Source organism: Kwoniella europaea, chromosome 2 (genome assembly GCF_036810445.1).
Source record: "Kwoniella europaea PYCC6329 chromosome 2, complete sequence".
NCBI classification, from domain to species: domain Eukaryota; kingdom Fungi; phylum Basidiomycota; class Tremellomycetes; order Tremellales; family Cryptococcaceae; genus Kwoniella; species Kwoniella europaea.
In genome coordinates, this window is record NC_089488.1 from 820,039 (window position 1) to 832,572 (window position 12,534).

General features: G+C 44.6%; 3 protein-coding genes across 3 annotated transcripts; 1 reads left to right on the top strand and 2 right to left on the bottom strand.

Moving 5' to 3' along the window:
* Window positions 1-779: 779 nt before the first annotated feature.
* V865_006639 (uncharacterized protein) lies at window positions 780-4,726 on the bottom strand (the record flags this gene model as incomplete). The annotated part of the gene is made up of 3 exons (XM_066230397.1): window positions 780-2,258; window positions 2,334-3,572; window positions 4,367-4,726. The coding sequence occupies 3 exons, from the start codon at window positions 4,724-4,726 to the stop codon at window positions 780-782; spliced, it is 3,078 nt and encodes a 1,025-aa protein (XP_066086494.1).
* A 1,598-nt stretch (window positions 4,727-6,324) lies between these two features.
* On the bottom strand, window positions 6,325-8,886 carry V865_006640 (uncharacterized protein; the record flags this gene model as incomplete). Its single annotated transcript, XM_066230398.1, has 7 exons — window positions 6,325-7,375; window positions 7,493-8,174; window positions 8,231-8,363; window positions 8,480-8,506; window positions 8,574-8,616; window positions 8,686-8,715; window positions 8,792-8,886. 7 exons carry the CDS (start codon window positions 8,884-8,886, stop codon window positions 6,325-6,327), a joined length of 2,061 nt encoding a protein of 686 aa, XP_066086495.1.
* A 1,832-nt stretch (window positions 8,887-10,718) lies between these two features.
* V865_006641 (UDP-glucose 4-epimerase GalE) lies at window positions 10,719-12,449 on the top strand (the record flags this gene model as incomplete). Its single annotated transcript, XM_066230399.1, has 7 exons — window positions 10,719-10,763; window positions 10,838-10,995; window positions 11,125-11,326; window positions 11,441-11,661; window positions 11,734-11,874; window positions 11,943-12,185; window positions 12,284-12,449. 7 exons carry the CDS (start codon window positions 10,719-10,721, stop codon window positions 12,447-12,449), a joined length of 1,176 nt encoding a protein of 391 aa, XP_066086496.1.
* Window positions 12,450-12,534: the final 85 nt, after the last annotated feature.

The window sequence follows — 12,534 nt, forward strand, 5'->3', positions numbered from 1 at the left end:
TTAATCTATCAAAAGAAGCTAACTGATTAAAACAACTTTGAGGATCGAGTTATTTCTATGATTCAAAGTCACCTATGGATAGCTACATTATATATTTCGATTATATGCATTTCTCTATCGTTACTCATCACTTGTCATTGATTATCTGGTGGACAACATGTTGACTCAATATCAATGAGGCCGGTCAACAGGTACCGAATAGTTAGATCGGAACAGTTTAGTGTGATGGATATAGGATCGAAACATATCTTACAACATTTCGTGGTAATTTTGCACTTTACGTACGAGTATAACGTTCATATCCATATCCATATTCATGGTCATCATTCATTCATACATAAGATATAAGGAAATCCAACTTGAGATTCAGCAACACAACTAGCTACTGTACTGTAGGTAAGTTAAAAATTCGACCAAATACAAATCAACTTCATTCAATTCCATTTTTGTTTCCATGTCTTGGGTTTTCTGATTTATCCATCTAATCCCCTTCCTACTGGTACTTGTGTTACCTCCGTAACAGAGATATAATAAAACATCTTCCGCAAAACATCCTCTACACTAAATATCATCCACACTGATCTAATCTGATCTAATCTGATCTTCCTACTCAGATATAAATACAGGACGCCGGAAAAAGGACAATTAGAACTAAAACTGACCTAGATTGGACAGGAAGAGAAAGCAAAGGTAAAGATAAAAGTAGTACGAGATACCGTCTAATCCGATGAAAAGGTAAAACATTATGAATGTATTGATTTTGGTTCAGATCGAATCGTCTAATGGAACAATTTCTTCTTTGGTTTCTCCTCTGGTACAACCTTGATATGACTATGTCCCGCCGGTTTACCCTGTAGGTGATGCTGGTGACTACAGCACTCGATATTCTTCACCCATTCATCACCGTCATCAAGCTCATCATTGGACAAACCGGTAATTTCTTTAGGAGGGGGTAAGATGGATCCAGAACATTCAGGTGATCCACACGAACACATCATATCGTCTTTACCTCTTCCAACGAGTAAATCCGAAAGGGTACATCGGATAGCAGGTTCAACAGCCAACATCCTCATGATGGCCGATCGGGATTCACGAGGTAACAATCTGAATATACTTTCCGCTCCTCCCGATTGGAATGTCCTGGTCGATGATATACTAGCGGCTCTTTCCCTCTTAGCTTGCTGTTCCGCCCTAACACTGTCGTTATTGTGGCTGTCAGTAGCCGTTGACATACCCTGACCAGCCGCTCCGAAAGGATTTCGATGAGGTTCGTTAACACCCGGCGTAGTAGGTGGTGAAGCAGGTGAGGAAACAGCTCGATTCCTACCTCCCTTGAACCCTTCTTTATCGGGGACCGATAGTTTCTCCATGCCCATAGCAGGCGAGGAAGGTACCGGATGAGTACCCTGTCGTTTAGGTAGGGCGTTGGTAGGTAAAGCACTGGAAGTAGCGTATCTTGACGCAGGAACGGAAACGACCGAATCGCTTCGTCGAGGGAAATTCAGGTCAGATCGATCCTTCTTCTCTTCATCTCCGTCTCTGAGGTTTAGCTGTTGTATTCCACCGCCGACGCCTCCTTCATCAGACGATGATGACGTAGCCGTAGCGCACGACTCGGCTCTTGCAGGTTTTTGAGGTGAGTCGGGGGAAGCCTTCGTCTCGACCGCCGTACTAGCGTTAGATACCATCGACGTCGATCGGAAGGGTAGCGTACTCGATCCGTCATTGAGTAAACCATGAGTACCTCCTACTTTGTTGCTCAGACCTTCATGGCCATTCGCAACTGATGGTGCAGGTGTGGGAACAGGCGGTTTCGTACACAGTTCAGGATGGGTATTGACATACAGTCGATAGGACATGTCGGTCTTGTAATCTGGGATCTTCCAAGGGAAACGTCGGAGGATCATACACATGAAGATGATAGCCACGGACCAAACGTCGGTGAGTCGAGGATCGTACGACTCTTTATTCAAGACTTCAGGTGCGAGGTACGGGTCCGAACCGACCACACCGGATGCTGGAATTTGGTGTTTACCAGGATAATGGAATACCGTCGCAGTACCGAAATCGATCAATTTGACGATGTTATCATGAGTCATCACGCAGTTGTCCAATTTGAGATCTCGATGAGCGAGACCCATAGAATGTAGGTAGTTGACACCGTCGATGATTTGTCGGAAGACACAGTAGATTTCCGGTCGCGACATCTTGCCTGACATGACGACGGAGAACAAATCGTATGGAGCGTATTCCATAACCTATATATAGTTGTCCAACAACCGACTGATCAGCACTCATTTCATTGATAACAACCAAAATTCAATTTCACTCACCTCATAGAAATGACCATGATCATTGACGATATCCACCGTCTCGATCACATTAATATGTCTAAGCGTCACACCGACACAAAATTCCGCAGTGACCTTTCTCTGATATTCCTTTTCCGTCTCACCTTGTCTTCTTGGTCTAAACTCCTTGACGGCATAAGTGGAACCACCATTCTTGTGATTGGCTTTGATCAATCTTACAGTACCGCCCGCTCCTGATCCCAAGACTTTACCCCATTTACCGTATTTCTTTGAGAGGTGAGCGTGCGTGGCCTCGTGCAACGAGGGGTGGGTAAGAGCGACGACAGGGTGAGGTACACCAGGATACTCAGAGGCATTTTTGGGAGTAGAGATATCGGGAGTATCAGGTGGTGATATACCTCTTGAAGGGGGTAAGGAAGCACCACCGGTTGTGGCATGTTCAGCTTCTGTCATTTGGAATGATGCTGTGTTAACTCTACTTGGCGCAGCACTAGTCGCTCGGGATTCCGTAGGTGTTCTGCTTTCTTTCTTGGATTTCTTCTCTTTATGTTTATCATTATGATGACCGAAGAAGCTCGCCAATGACGAATGCGATTTCTCACCCTCGTTCTCCCTATGATGATGTCTCATGAATCCCATCAAATGGGAAGTATGCGCACCATGCTTATCATGGTTGTTATCGTGCCGAGTCGTCGCAGGAGTGCTTTGACCAGTGGTAGTTCCACTAGGAGCGGCGCCGGGAGCAGCAAGACCGTTAAAGCCACTTCCTCGACGTTGCATAGCGGGTGTAGCGACTCCTCCATGGGTAGGCGATCCCGGGACGGACGGTCCGGGAGTTTCGTTCATGTGAGAATGGATAGCTTGAGCGGCTATCGATCCGTTCTCACCAGAAGGGAGATGCTTGGATTTGTGATCATGGTGTCCGATATGATGGTTTAGGAATCGACGTAGATCATGTAATGGTCCAGCATGATGTTTAGGGTGTCGTGTGGCGTTGGGTGAAACATGAGGACTTGAGGGAGCAGTCTTTGACACCTGAGGTGCTCTATGACTATCAGCGGTGAGGTGGGCGTCCTGCTGTCCAGCTGGTAAGGAAGGTGCGGGGGAAGGTGCGTTGGGAGTAGCAGGAGTGAAAGATAGGTTGGAAGGTACAGTTGGACGTCGATGAGCGGCATGCCATTGTTCAACGTCGGTTTTGTCAACGGGGGGAGATGAAGATCGACTTCGAAGTGCGAGAGCTGGTTGAGATACGTTAGGAGCCTAGATAGGTGAGAGCAAAGGGTGCAAGAGTCAGCAGACAATCCAAGCTGTGACTGATTAAGCACTACTGCTGCAAGAAGCGTACCAGACGGAGAGTTGAATAATCAGAAAAATGAGATTGAACACGGGATTTAGAAATAGATCGAGAAGACCGATTGCGAACAGTGAAAGAATACCACTTGGGTGGGGGAGGACGTCGAACAGGTCGAGGGCTTTGTGGACGGAAATCCGATCGCATAATTTCCAGGTGGAAAAGAAAGAGAAGAAGCAATAAAGTGGAAACAAAGAAAACCGAAGGAGAGATGGGATACGTTTATATACGTAGTCAACTGAGCCTATGCACTAAGATGTGCGCTGTGCCAAGAGACGATAGACCGGTGTGAAAAGATGGAATGAAGCTATGATGGTGCCAGAATATTAAGGAGGATGAAGGGGGAGTTACTGGGGAAGGTCCTTGCCAACGACGCTAAAGCAGTAGCAATAGCAGTACAAAGGTAGGAGGTGCTTCTCATGGCATCCGATCCGGGTGAGTCGAAAGATCCGGGATCTCACTGAAATACTACTGGATCGAAGAATGGAAGCGGAAGCAAGGGGTGTAGCAGAGTGGGGATGATAGCAAAGAGAAAAAAAAAAAAGGGATATACACATCTCAAGCTTCTAGACGGATAGATGGAAATGATGAGATGTGTTTTATAATTAAGATTGAAATTGGGACGGATCAAATCAACTACCACGAAAAGCCCATCCAAGTGATCTTGGCAGTCTATATAAAAATCAATCACTGTATCACTCACTCTAGGTTCTTCTACCTCATGCCAAATCCCACCTCTACTCGGCACCTTTCTTAACGAGGTACTATCGAGTTCTTTGTATTTCTCATATTGCGGTTCCGCACCGAGCGGTACATCTTGAGGTTCATCATGAAATTCTTCGTTGCCCACACTCGGTCTTCTACTTAATGGTTGACTGGGCGGTTCACTGAGGTTGTTGGGTGTAGAAGCTCCTGTGATAGGTGTGAGATGTTCGGGTGAAGGCAAGCCGTCTCGGGCGGTGAACAGTTCCTGGCCTGAGGCAGTGACTAAGGATAGTCGTCGTCCATTCCCGTCTCCGAATGAGATGGACGATAGAGGTACGGCTGGGCTGGATGATAACATTATGATGGTACTACTTTATATAGCCTAGGAAGGGGGTAAAGGATTGTACACAGGTCGAGAGAGATTTGGTGATGGATGACGTTGGTCTGGTTGGTTCTCCTATATCAAGGCTATATCCGCATTGGACTGGATTGAATTGGATGACGTGAATGAGATGTTGGAATTTGTAAGCTTTGTCGATAGCGATGTCGGTGTCGATGACAGGTGCTTATGAATATGCGATGGGAATGTATGAACAGGTGGAGTCTTGGTAAGAATGTGAGATATAAATAGGATGCTGAATAAGGATAACGATGCGAATTTGATGTTAACGGAATGGATCCAAAAATAGGTAATAGGATGGGACCGTGTGGTGATTGGGGGGAAGAAAGGTACTTTAGGATTTGATGATCTTTCGTTCTTTTGCTATTGCTGATGAGATGGGCAGGTGAATTATCTATCTTTCTTTGCGATGCTTGGCTTTTGACACGTTTCCTGGACTATACTGGTAGAGATACCATCCAACAAGCTAGAAGTGGTGTCTTGGCTGGGAGTATTCGGTCCGAGTCGGTGCGCTATGCAGAGGAGATTTTCACTCTTTTTTCTTCTTACTCTACTGATACACCAGAAAGCAATTCAGTTGATGGGATGAATACTACGAATGATGGGAACAGGTGTATGTATGATGGATTGATTGATTGATGGAATCGGTCAGCGAAATCAGCCATTGGAATATGGATGACCGAGAAGCAAGGACACAAGCCATACGAGTACGGCTGAGGATCCACCCAGGCATATGCATACAGCTCAAGCACTCGGTGACGATGACCTTTTTTCTATTTTCCCTTTGACCAATCAACCAACCATCATCACAGTGGAAATCTGACGTGGGTCCAAGAGAAAGAGAGACTCAGGGTGACCGAAGGGGAAGGGTATAAAGGGTAATACACGGAGATATTGCATTGTTTAACGTACCGCACTGTATAACAGCACCAGCATATGCCGAGTGGAGACACGGCCGTTTTGGCATTTTTAATCTCTCATCGGTCTTACCCGTTCCTCTCCTCTCCTCCGCTCGTCTCGCTTAAAAGGACTTTTCAATCCTGATTACCCCACATGTTTCCCCCAAAGTTATCAGTGCATGTCGTACATCAAGGCCATAGCCCCAGACGAATATAGAGATGTAATTGATGCGATGGCAATGATAGGATGTTATGTATGTATGCGATGCCAACTTACATAGCCACCTGAATCAACAAGATGGAAGACAAATCAACTGACGACGTGGTTTAGAAGATCTGCAAGGACGCTGTTTTGTCTGAGATGTGACGTCAGCCCGAGGAGCCGATCAAACGGTCCGGTATACATAGTACAACGGCCGTCGCGTATGATTCATTGAATGTGGCAAAGTGGCATGGCACATATCCATCTTGATATCCCATGATTATATATTGGATATCTGATACGTACAGTACAAATACAACATCTTTCAAACCAACACTAACACAATATCCTTCTACATCCGAGTCTATTCAAATCATAAACAAAAACATACATATCAATCGAACAAATACCACTAATCGAAAAAAAAAAAAAAAAAAAGTCCCGGTCCATCCTATTTACCTAGTCTGTCTCTCCCTCTCCCTTTCTTCTTCCCAATTCACCTCATCATACCTGGGCGGTAACTCCATTACATCAACATTCTCATCGGGGTTCACCCTCACTCTACCTGCATCTCTATGTATCCTAAATTCCATCTCTCGTTCTTCCGTCTGTTGTCTTGGTGGTCGGGGTTGTCTTCTCCGACCAACTCCAGGAGGAACACTTGCGACTGACTGTGCTCCATTCATGTTTCCACTTGGACCACCTGGTCCTGTTCCTGGGCCATCGGCAGAATCCAAATAAGCTATCGTATCTCTTTTCAAATCCATCGTATCTTCTTCATCCTCATGTCCACGTTCATGCTCATGTAGTTGCAGAGGTCCACGACCATTTCGTGAGATAGATGTAAGGTATGTGCCGGTGCCTGTACCACTGGAAGTCAACCCCTGAGTCGACTGATAAGTCCCATTGCCAACAGGTATATTATCATTCCTCGATTGATCAAATCCAACTAAGGGTAACAAAGCATCCTGAGAAGGATGTCGAACCATATCATTCGCTGATCCTCCTCGGATGGGCGAAACAGGTGACGAATAAGTATCGGTCATGGTCGAATTCGAATTGGGTAAGAAAGGAATTTTGGAATTTCGATCGTCAAATGGATTCAGGGGTGATATAGGCGTATGTGTAGTGGAATGATCGCCATTCCCACCAATATTGGTTGGTCGTCCATCGGGGAGTACCAAAGGTGATAATCTAGGAGGATTGCCAGATCCATGTCCAGATCCATCATTCCTAGAAGCAATTAGATCCAAAGGAGTTTCACTTCCAGATCCTGAACCTAATGTCGTAAATTGATCAGGATTATTCTGGTTTTGATTTTTATTCTTCTTGTTTCCAGATATGAAAGCCGTAGCATTCAGACGTCGTCGATTTCGTGCTCGACGACACATGAATATCACACCGACGATAATCAGCGTACCGATCACGGATAAGACGCTAGCTACGACTGTTCGAGTAACGGAACTGGAGGAGGAAGCTGGTGGACCATTATCTTGTCCTGATGTACTGCAAAATTTAAACATTCGATAAGCATAAAGTCAGCATTTATGTTGTTACCCTAGCCAAAAGAGCAGGATTGTACCGAACCAGGTAGGAAAAGATCAATGAGACCCATCAACTCACCTGGTCGGATCAGAATTCGAAGCAGTCACACTCGGTGCCCCTCCTCCATTTTGTTCCGAACCTACACATCCTGTGCTCCCCTGTCCAACAGTGAACATACTACTTGAACCTCCACTTGCCCATTCCTCTTGACTTCCTATACCAGCTACCAAGATGAACCTCGTTCCCTTCGCAAGGTCTACCGTCCAGTTGAGATGGGTCACACCCTGAGAAGTGTAGGTGGTAGGATTGTCGGAAAGGGAAGATTCAGGTAGATACTTAGCATATTTAGATTTTTTGTTATATGTTATGGGGATGGAGAATGAGTTGCCTAAAGGGATTATTCCGAACATTGTAGGTGGATGAGTAGTGTTTCCACCATGTTCTGATGAACTTGCATCTCTCTCATCGAAGACCTCCATCTCCAAGTTCGAGTTCAGGCCGCGAGCGGGAAGTAAAGAGGGATGTGTATGTCTAGGCAAGATTGATTGAACGGATGATGTTGAAGTGGTTGAATTATCAGAAACCCAATCTGACGTGACGTTCGATTCTAAAGATGTGGGCCAGGTGAGACTGATATTGGAGCATTGGGGAGGGTATGATCCAGAGTTGGATGTGAGGTTGAATGAGAACGTGTATAAATTGAGGATCGCATCGTCAGATAGGAAGCAGGAAGAGTTTTGGTTCGATGACGGTTGAACAGCTACGGTTCTCACTATAAACAGGGTACCCTACTTCACGGCGATGACATGAACTCACTTAGAACGTCCGTCGTAGCTGCGTACTGAATCCCTGAAGCACCCCAAACGGTCAACATGTACTGTATACCTTCGGGCTGCCGTATCGGCAGATCATAGGAGTTTTGTCCATCAGGTATCGATTCAATCCATACCTACAGATAGCAACATTTATATCAGCTTTGTTCGTATTTGATTGATGATTGAGGTAGGAAGGTTTTCAAAGACTCTGATTTGTACGTAAGATGCCAAGAGGTAAGTTAAGACTTACATTGTATCCATGCTCCTTGAATTCCGTCTACTCCACAACCAAGTTAGGCCGTTAGCAGGTCAATACCACAGGACGATGGGAAATGACAACTCACGGGCGTAAGTAAGAGATGATATGGACCGGAATCACCACTCCATCTGTTTTTCATTTTGTTCAGATTAGCTCCTTCTTGTCTGACAGCACGGATAGGTGATATGCGAACGTACTTTACGGTTGAAGTTCCACATTGAGTGGCCCTATCGTACCAAGCCGCCTGTCAGCTACGGCTAGAGATATACTCATTGTATGATTCGATGGAGATTGACGACTCACGTAGTCATGTTGACACTAAGATAACCCGCTCTGACATCTCGCAGCAAGAGCAGAAACAGACCGATCCATATTCGATGTATGAACATCATCTTCATCTTATCTTCCTCCAGATATCGCGTCCAGCCTTGGACGGACGTTGTATTCCACTTTTACTTGCCTTCAATAATATAGTACGCTGATGTTGTCGATGATACTGTATGTATGTGAAATATCGATTGTGATGTTCAGTAGGTTTCTGTATATTCCTTTGGATGATCGTTCCTGATGATTTTTCACGTCCTTTGCTTATACCTATGTGCTTTTCTCTCTGTTATTGACTAACTATACTAGATTGATCCTGGTATCACTATGACATGTATGTTGTGTGTGAAAATGAAGATAGATTACAAGAGAACATTAACATGTAATCTGAATCATGAGTGAGTGGTTGAGATTAAGCTTTCCCGGATTGCAGCATCGTGAGCCGTACAGGAGCCAAAGGAGAAAATATCAAACGAAACGTGGTCAACTTCGCGTGTGAGTGATGTGGCACCCCGATTTTAGAGATATAGGTATACGTCTCTTGCAAGAGACACAGCCATCCAGAGGTGGTACCAACAGCATGTACAGCAAGGAGAAGCGGCAGGAGCAGCCTATGCAATATCTTGGCTATGAATCTCAATATACGGACATACCACACTGAGTATGTTCTGAAGGTATACGTCCATTCTCACGACGATTAACAAGAAGAATAGGAAACTGAGATATACCTGGGGACTGATATGACCGTTTCACGATGTTCAGGAGGAAGACCTCAAATCTATGTCTCGTGCTTGACACCCACAGTCCTACACCCGGGTTTATAGATCATGGAACGACGATCAACACCGCTAATCTCTTTGGTCGTGACTGAAGCTACTGCAATAACATCCATCTATCCTATGTTAACCTTACGTAAGTCGTGTCCCAAATGCGCAGTCGTTTTGTATTCTTGGTGGCTTTCCCCAATCGATACTAAAAAAACAGTTACCCGCGTTGGTATGGTACGGCGCATGCACATGCATAAAACTGACTTCTCACACAGCAATAACTGGTTCGTCTGAGGCTTATCGCACCTCTCTCTTCGCAGAGCAGTAACAAGCTATGTACAGTACAGAAATTTAGAAACGAACCAGCATAGCTTGAATGATATGTGCTGCGGAATGCTTTTTTTTCCTTCGGATCTAATGAGTTATGACGCGTTTCACTTTGCAAAAATTCTTATTCGACCCTTTTTTTTCCCTTCCCTCCCTCTTCTCTTGTATTCTCCTCCCCCATGTACGGTGCTGGTTATTCCGGAGCAACGCATGAGACCATTCGAAAACAACTAGTCGAATCCGTAGTGAGACGAGACGAGACGAAACCACACTTTACCATACCACGAACGCCTTACGCTAACATCTCGCATCAAGGGGTATTGCCGGCATATTTTCATAAAAACAAAGATCTTCCTTCTCCCTGTGGTGAAAAAAAAAAATAACCTGATCCTTTTTCTCTTAAGATCGACTATTCTACCACCGTCAAGATTGTAATATCGACCAAAAGTATAGTGTTCGACCAGCGATCCAGTACGAAAAGTCTACTTTGAAAGAAATCGATTTGGATTTGCCTGCCATTTGCATTGACAGAATCAAAACAACAACGACAACAGCAGCGAAGAGAAGAAAAAAAAAAGTTGGAATTGCTTATTCAAGCTCGGATCTTTACGCGTTACGCACAGACCCATCACTGTTATCATCTTCACTCTATACATCCATACATCCATACATCCATACATCGATCCATCTCACTCTCACAAGCATACTGTAGCAAATAGAGTATACCCCTCAAATAGCATTATCATCAACAACATCGCCTCATCAACCCCATGCCCTTTTCACAACATCAACTACAACCACAACAACCGAAAATGACCCAACAGCCATACCTTAACGGAAACAGCCATAAACTAAAGGTAAGTCGCCTCTTTCCTCTATCATAACTCGATAGGAGGTTAGAATCCATGCTGATGCATATTCGATGATATAGAGGGTAGTCGTCACAGGTGGATTAGGATACATCGGTTCTCATGTCGTCGTATCACTGTTATTGACAGGTCAATATCAACCCATCGTAATCGATAACTGTCACAACTCGTTTCCTGAAGCTTTGAATCGATGTGCTGAGATCGCAAGAGATGAAATGGGGTAAGTCGTCTTATCATTAAAATCTTACAGATCTACAGGATCTACAGACATGATCCGCGATGGAAGGAAAGAATGTTCAATCAGGTCGTTTTTGTAGAATCAAGCTAATGTATCAAACATTATGTGTAGATCCGAAGCTCCTCAACCTATATTACACAATGTCGACCTGCGTGATCATGAAGCAGTGGAAGATGTATTCTCTCAGTATGATAACAAGGGTGGTATCTGGGCTGTTATTCATCTGGCAGCTTTAAAAGCTGTTGGTGAATCTGGTGAATTCCCTTTGAGTTATTATAAGACGAATGTAGCGGGTACTATATCACTTTTCGAGGTGAGTAGAGTCTGCATCTTCACCTCATTGTCGTTACCGCTCGTTTGATCCGAGTAAAAACCCTCAAACCAGGATTCTCGCTGACATTGTTCTTTGTACCTCTTCACTTCTTAGTCGATGGAACGACACGGCGTAAACAACCTAGTCTTCTCATCCTCAGCGACTGTATACGGTACACCCGAAATCATCCCTATACCCGAGACCTCACCTCTACTACCTGCCTCATGTTACGGTCGAACGAAAGCCGTAGTAGAAGAGATCATCCAAGATTTGTGTAGGGTACAGAAAAAGGACGGTCAAAGTAGTTTGAGAGCTGTCAGTGTGAGGTATTTCAAGTGAGTTAACGTCCCCCGGAACAATCTCTGTCTTCATTGAGTATGGCTAACAAACGGTTTCCCTCTTTGTAGCCCTGCCGGCGCTCACCCATCTGGTAAATTAGGAGAAGAACCCCGCGGAAAACCAGGAAACTTGTTACCACTCTTAGCGCAAATGGCTATTGGAAGGGAGAAGAGTCAATTGAAGATATTCGGTACTGATTTCCCTACACCGTAAGTTCAACGAAACACCTTTCACCTTTTCCGATTACTCATATTGACCTTAATTTTCGGTATATCAGTGATGGAACTTGTGTTCGAGATTACCTACACATCATGGACCTGGCTCACGGTCATGTATTGGCTCTTGATGCCCTGGCTGTACCTACCACTCAGAAAAATATCTTCTCCAATTGCGATGCGGAAAACGGTTCTTTCAGATCGTTCAACCTTGGTAAAGGTAAAGGAATGAGTGTGTTGAATATGATTGAAGCCATGAGGAAAGCGACGGGTTATGATTACCAGTATGAGATTGTTGGTAGAAGGTGGGTCTTGTTCTTCACAATAATCTCTTTTCATATCGAAATTTTTGCCTTTGGAAAGAGGGAAGTCGACTAACTTGCTTTTTTTGGCTGTGTCACAGACGAGGTGACGTACCAGACTTGACCGCCGATCCAACATTGGCAGAGAAAGAATTGGGATTCGTAGCTAAAAAGGGTTTGGAGGAGATGTGTAGAGATTTATGGAACTTCCAGACTAAAAACCCTCATGGGTTCGAAATCGCTCAAAAACAGAATGGAACGATTTGATCCAATCGTGAGATATGGGAAGCTGCGGTGGAGCTCATATGTGAATGGACACTTGTTTTCTCTTCATTCTATTTGATATTTATAT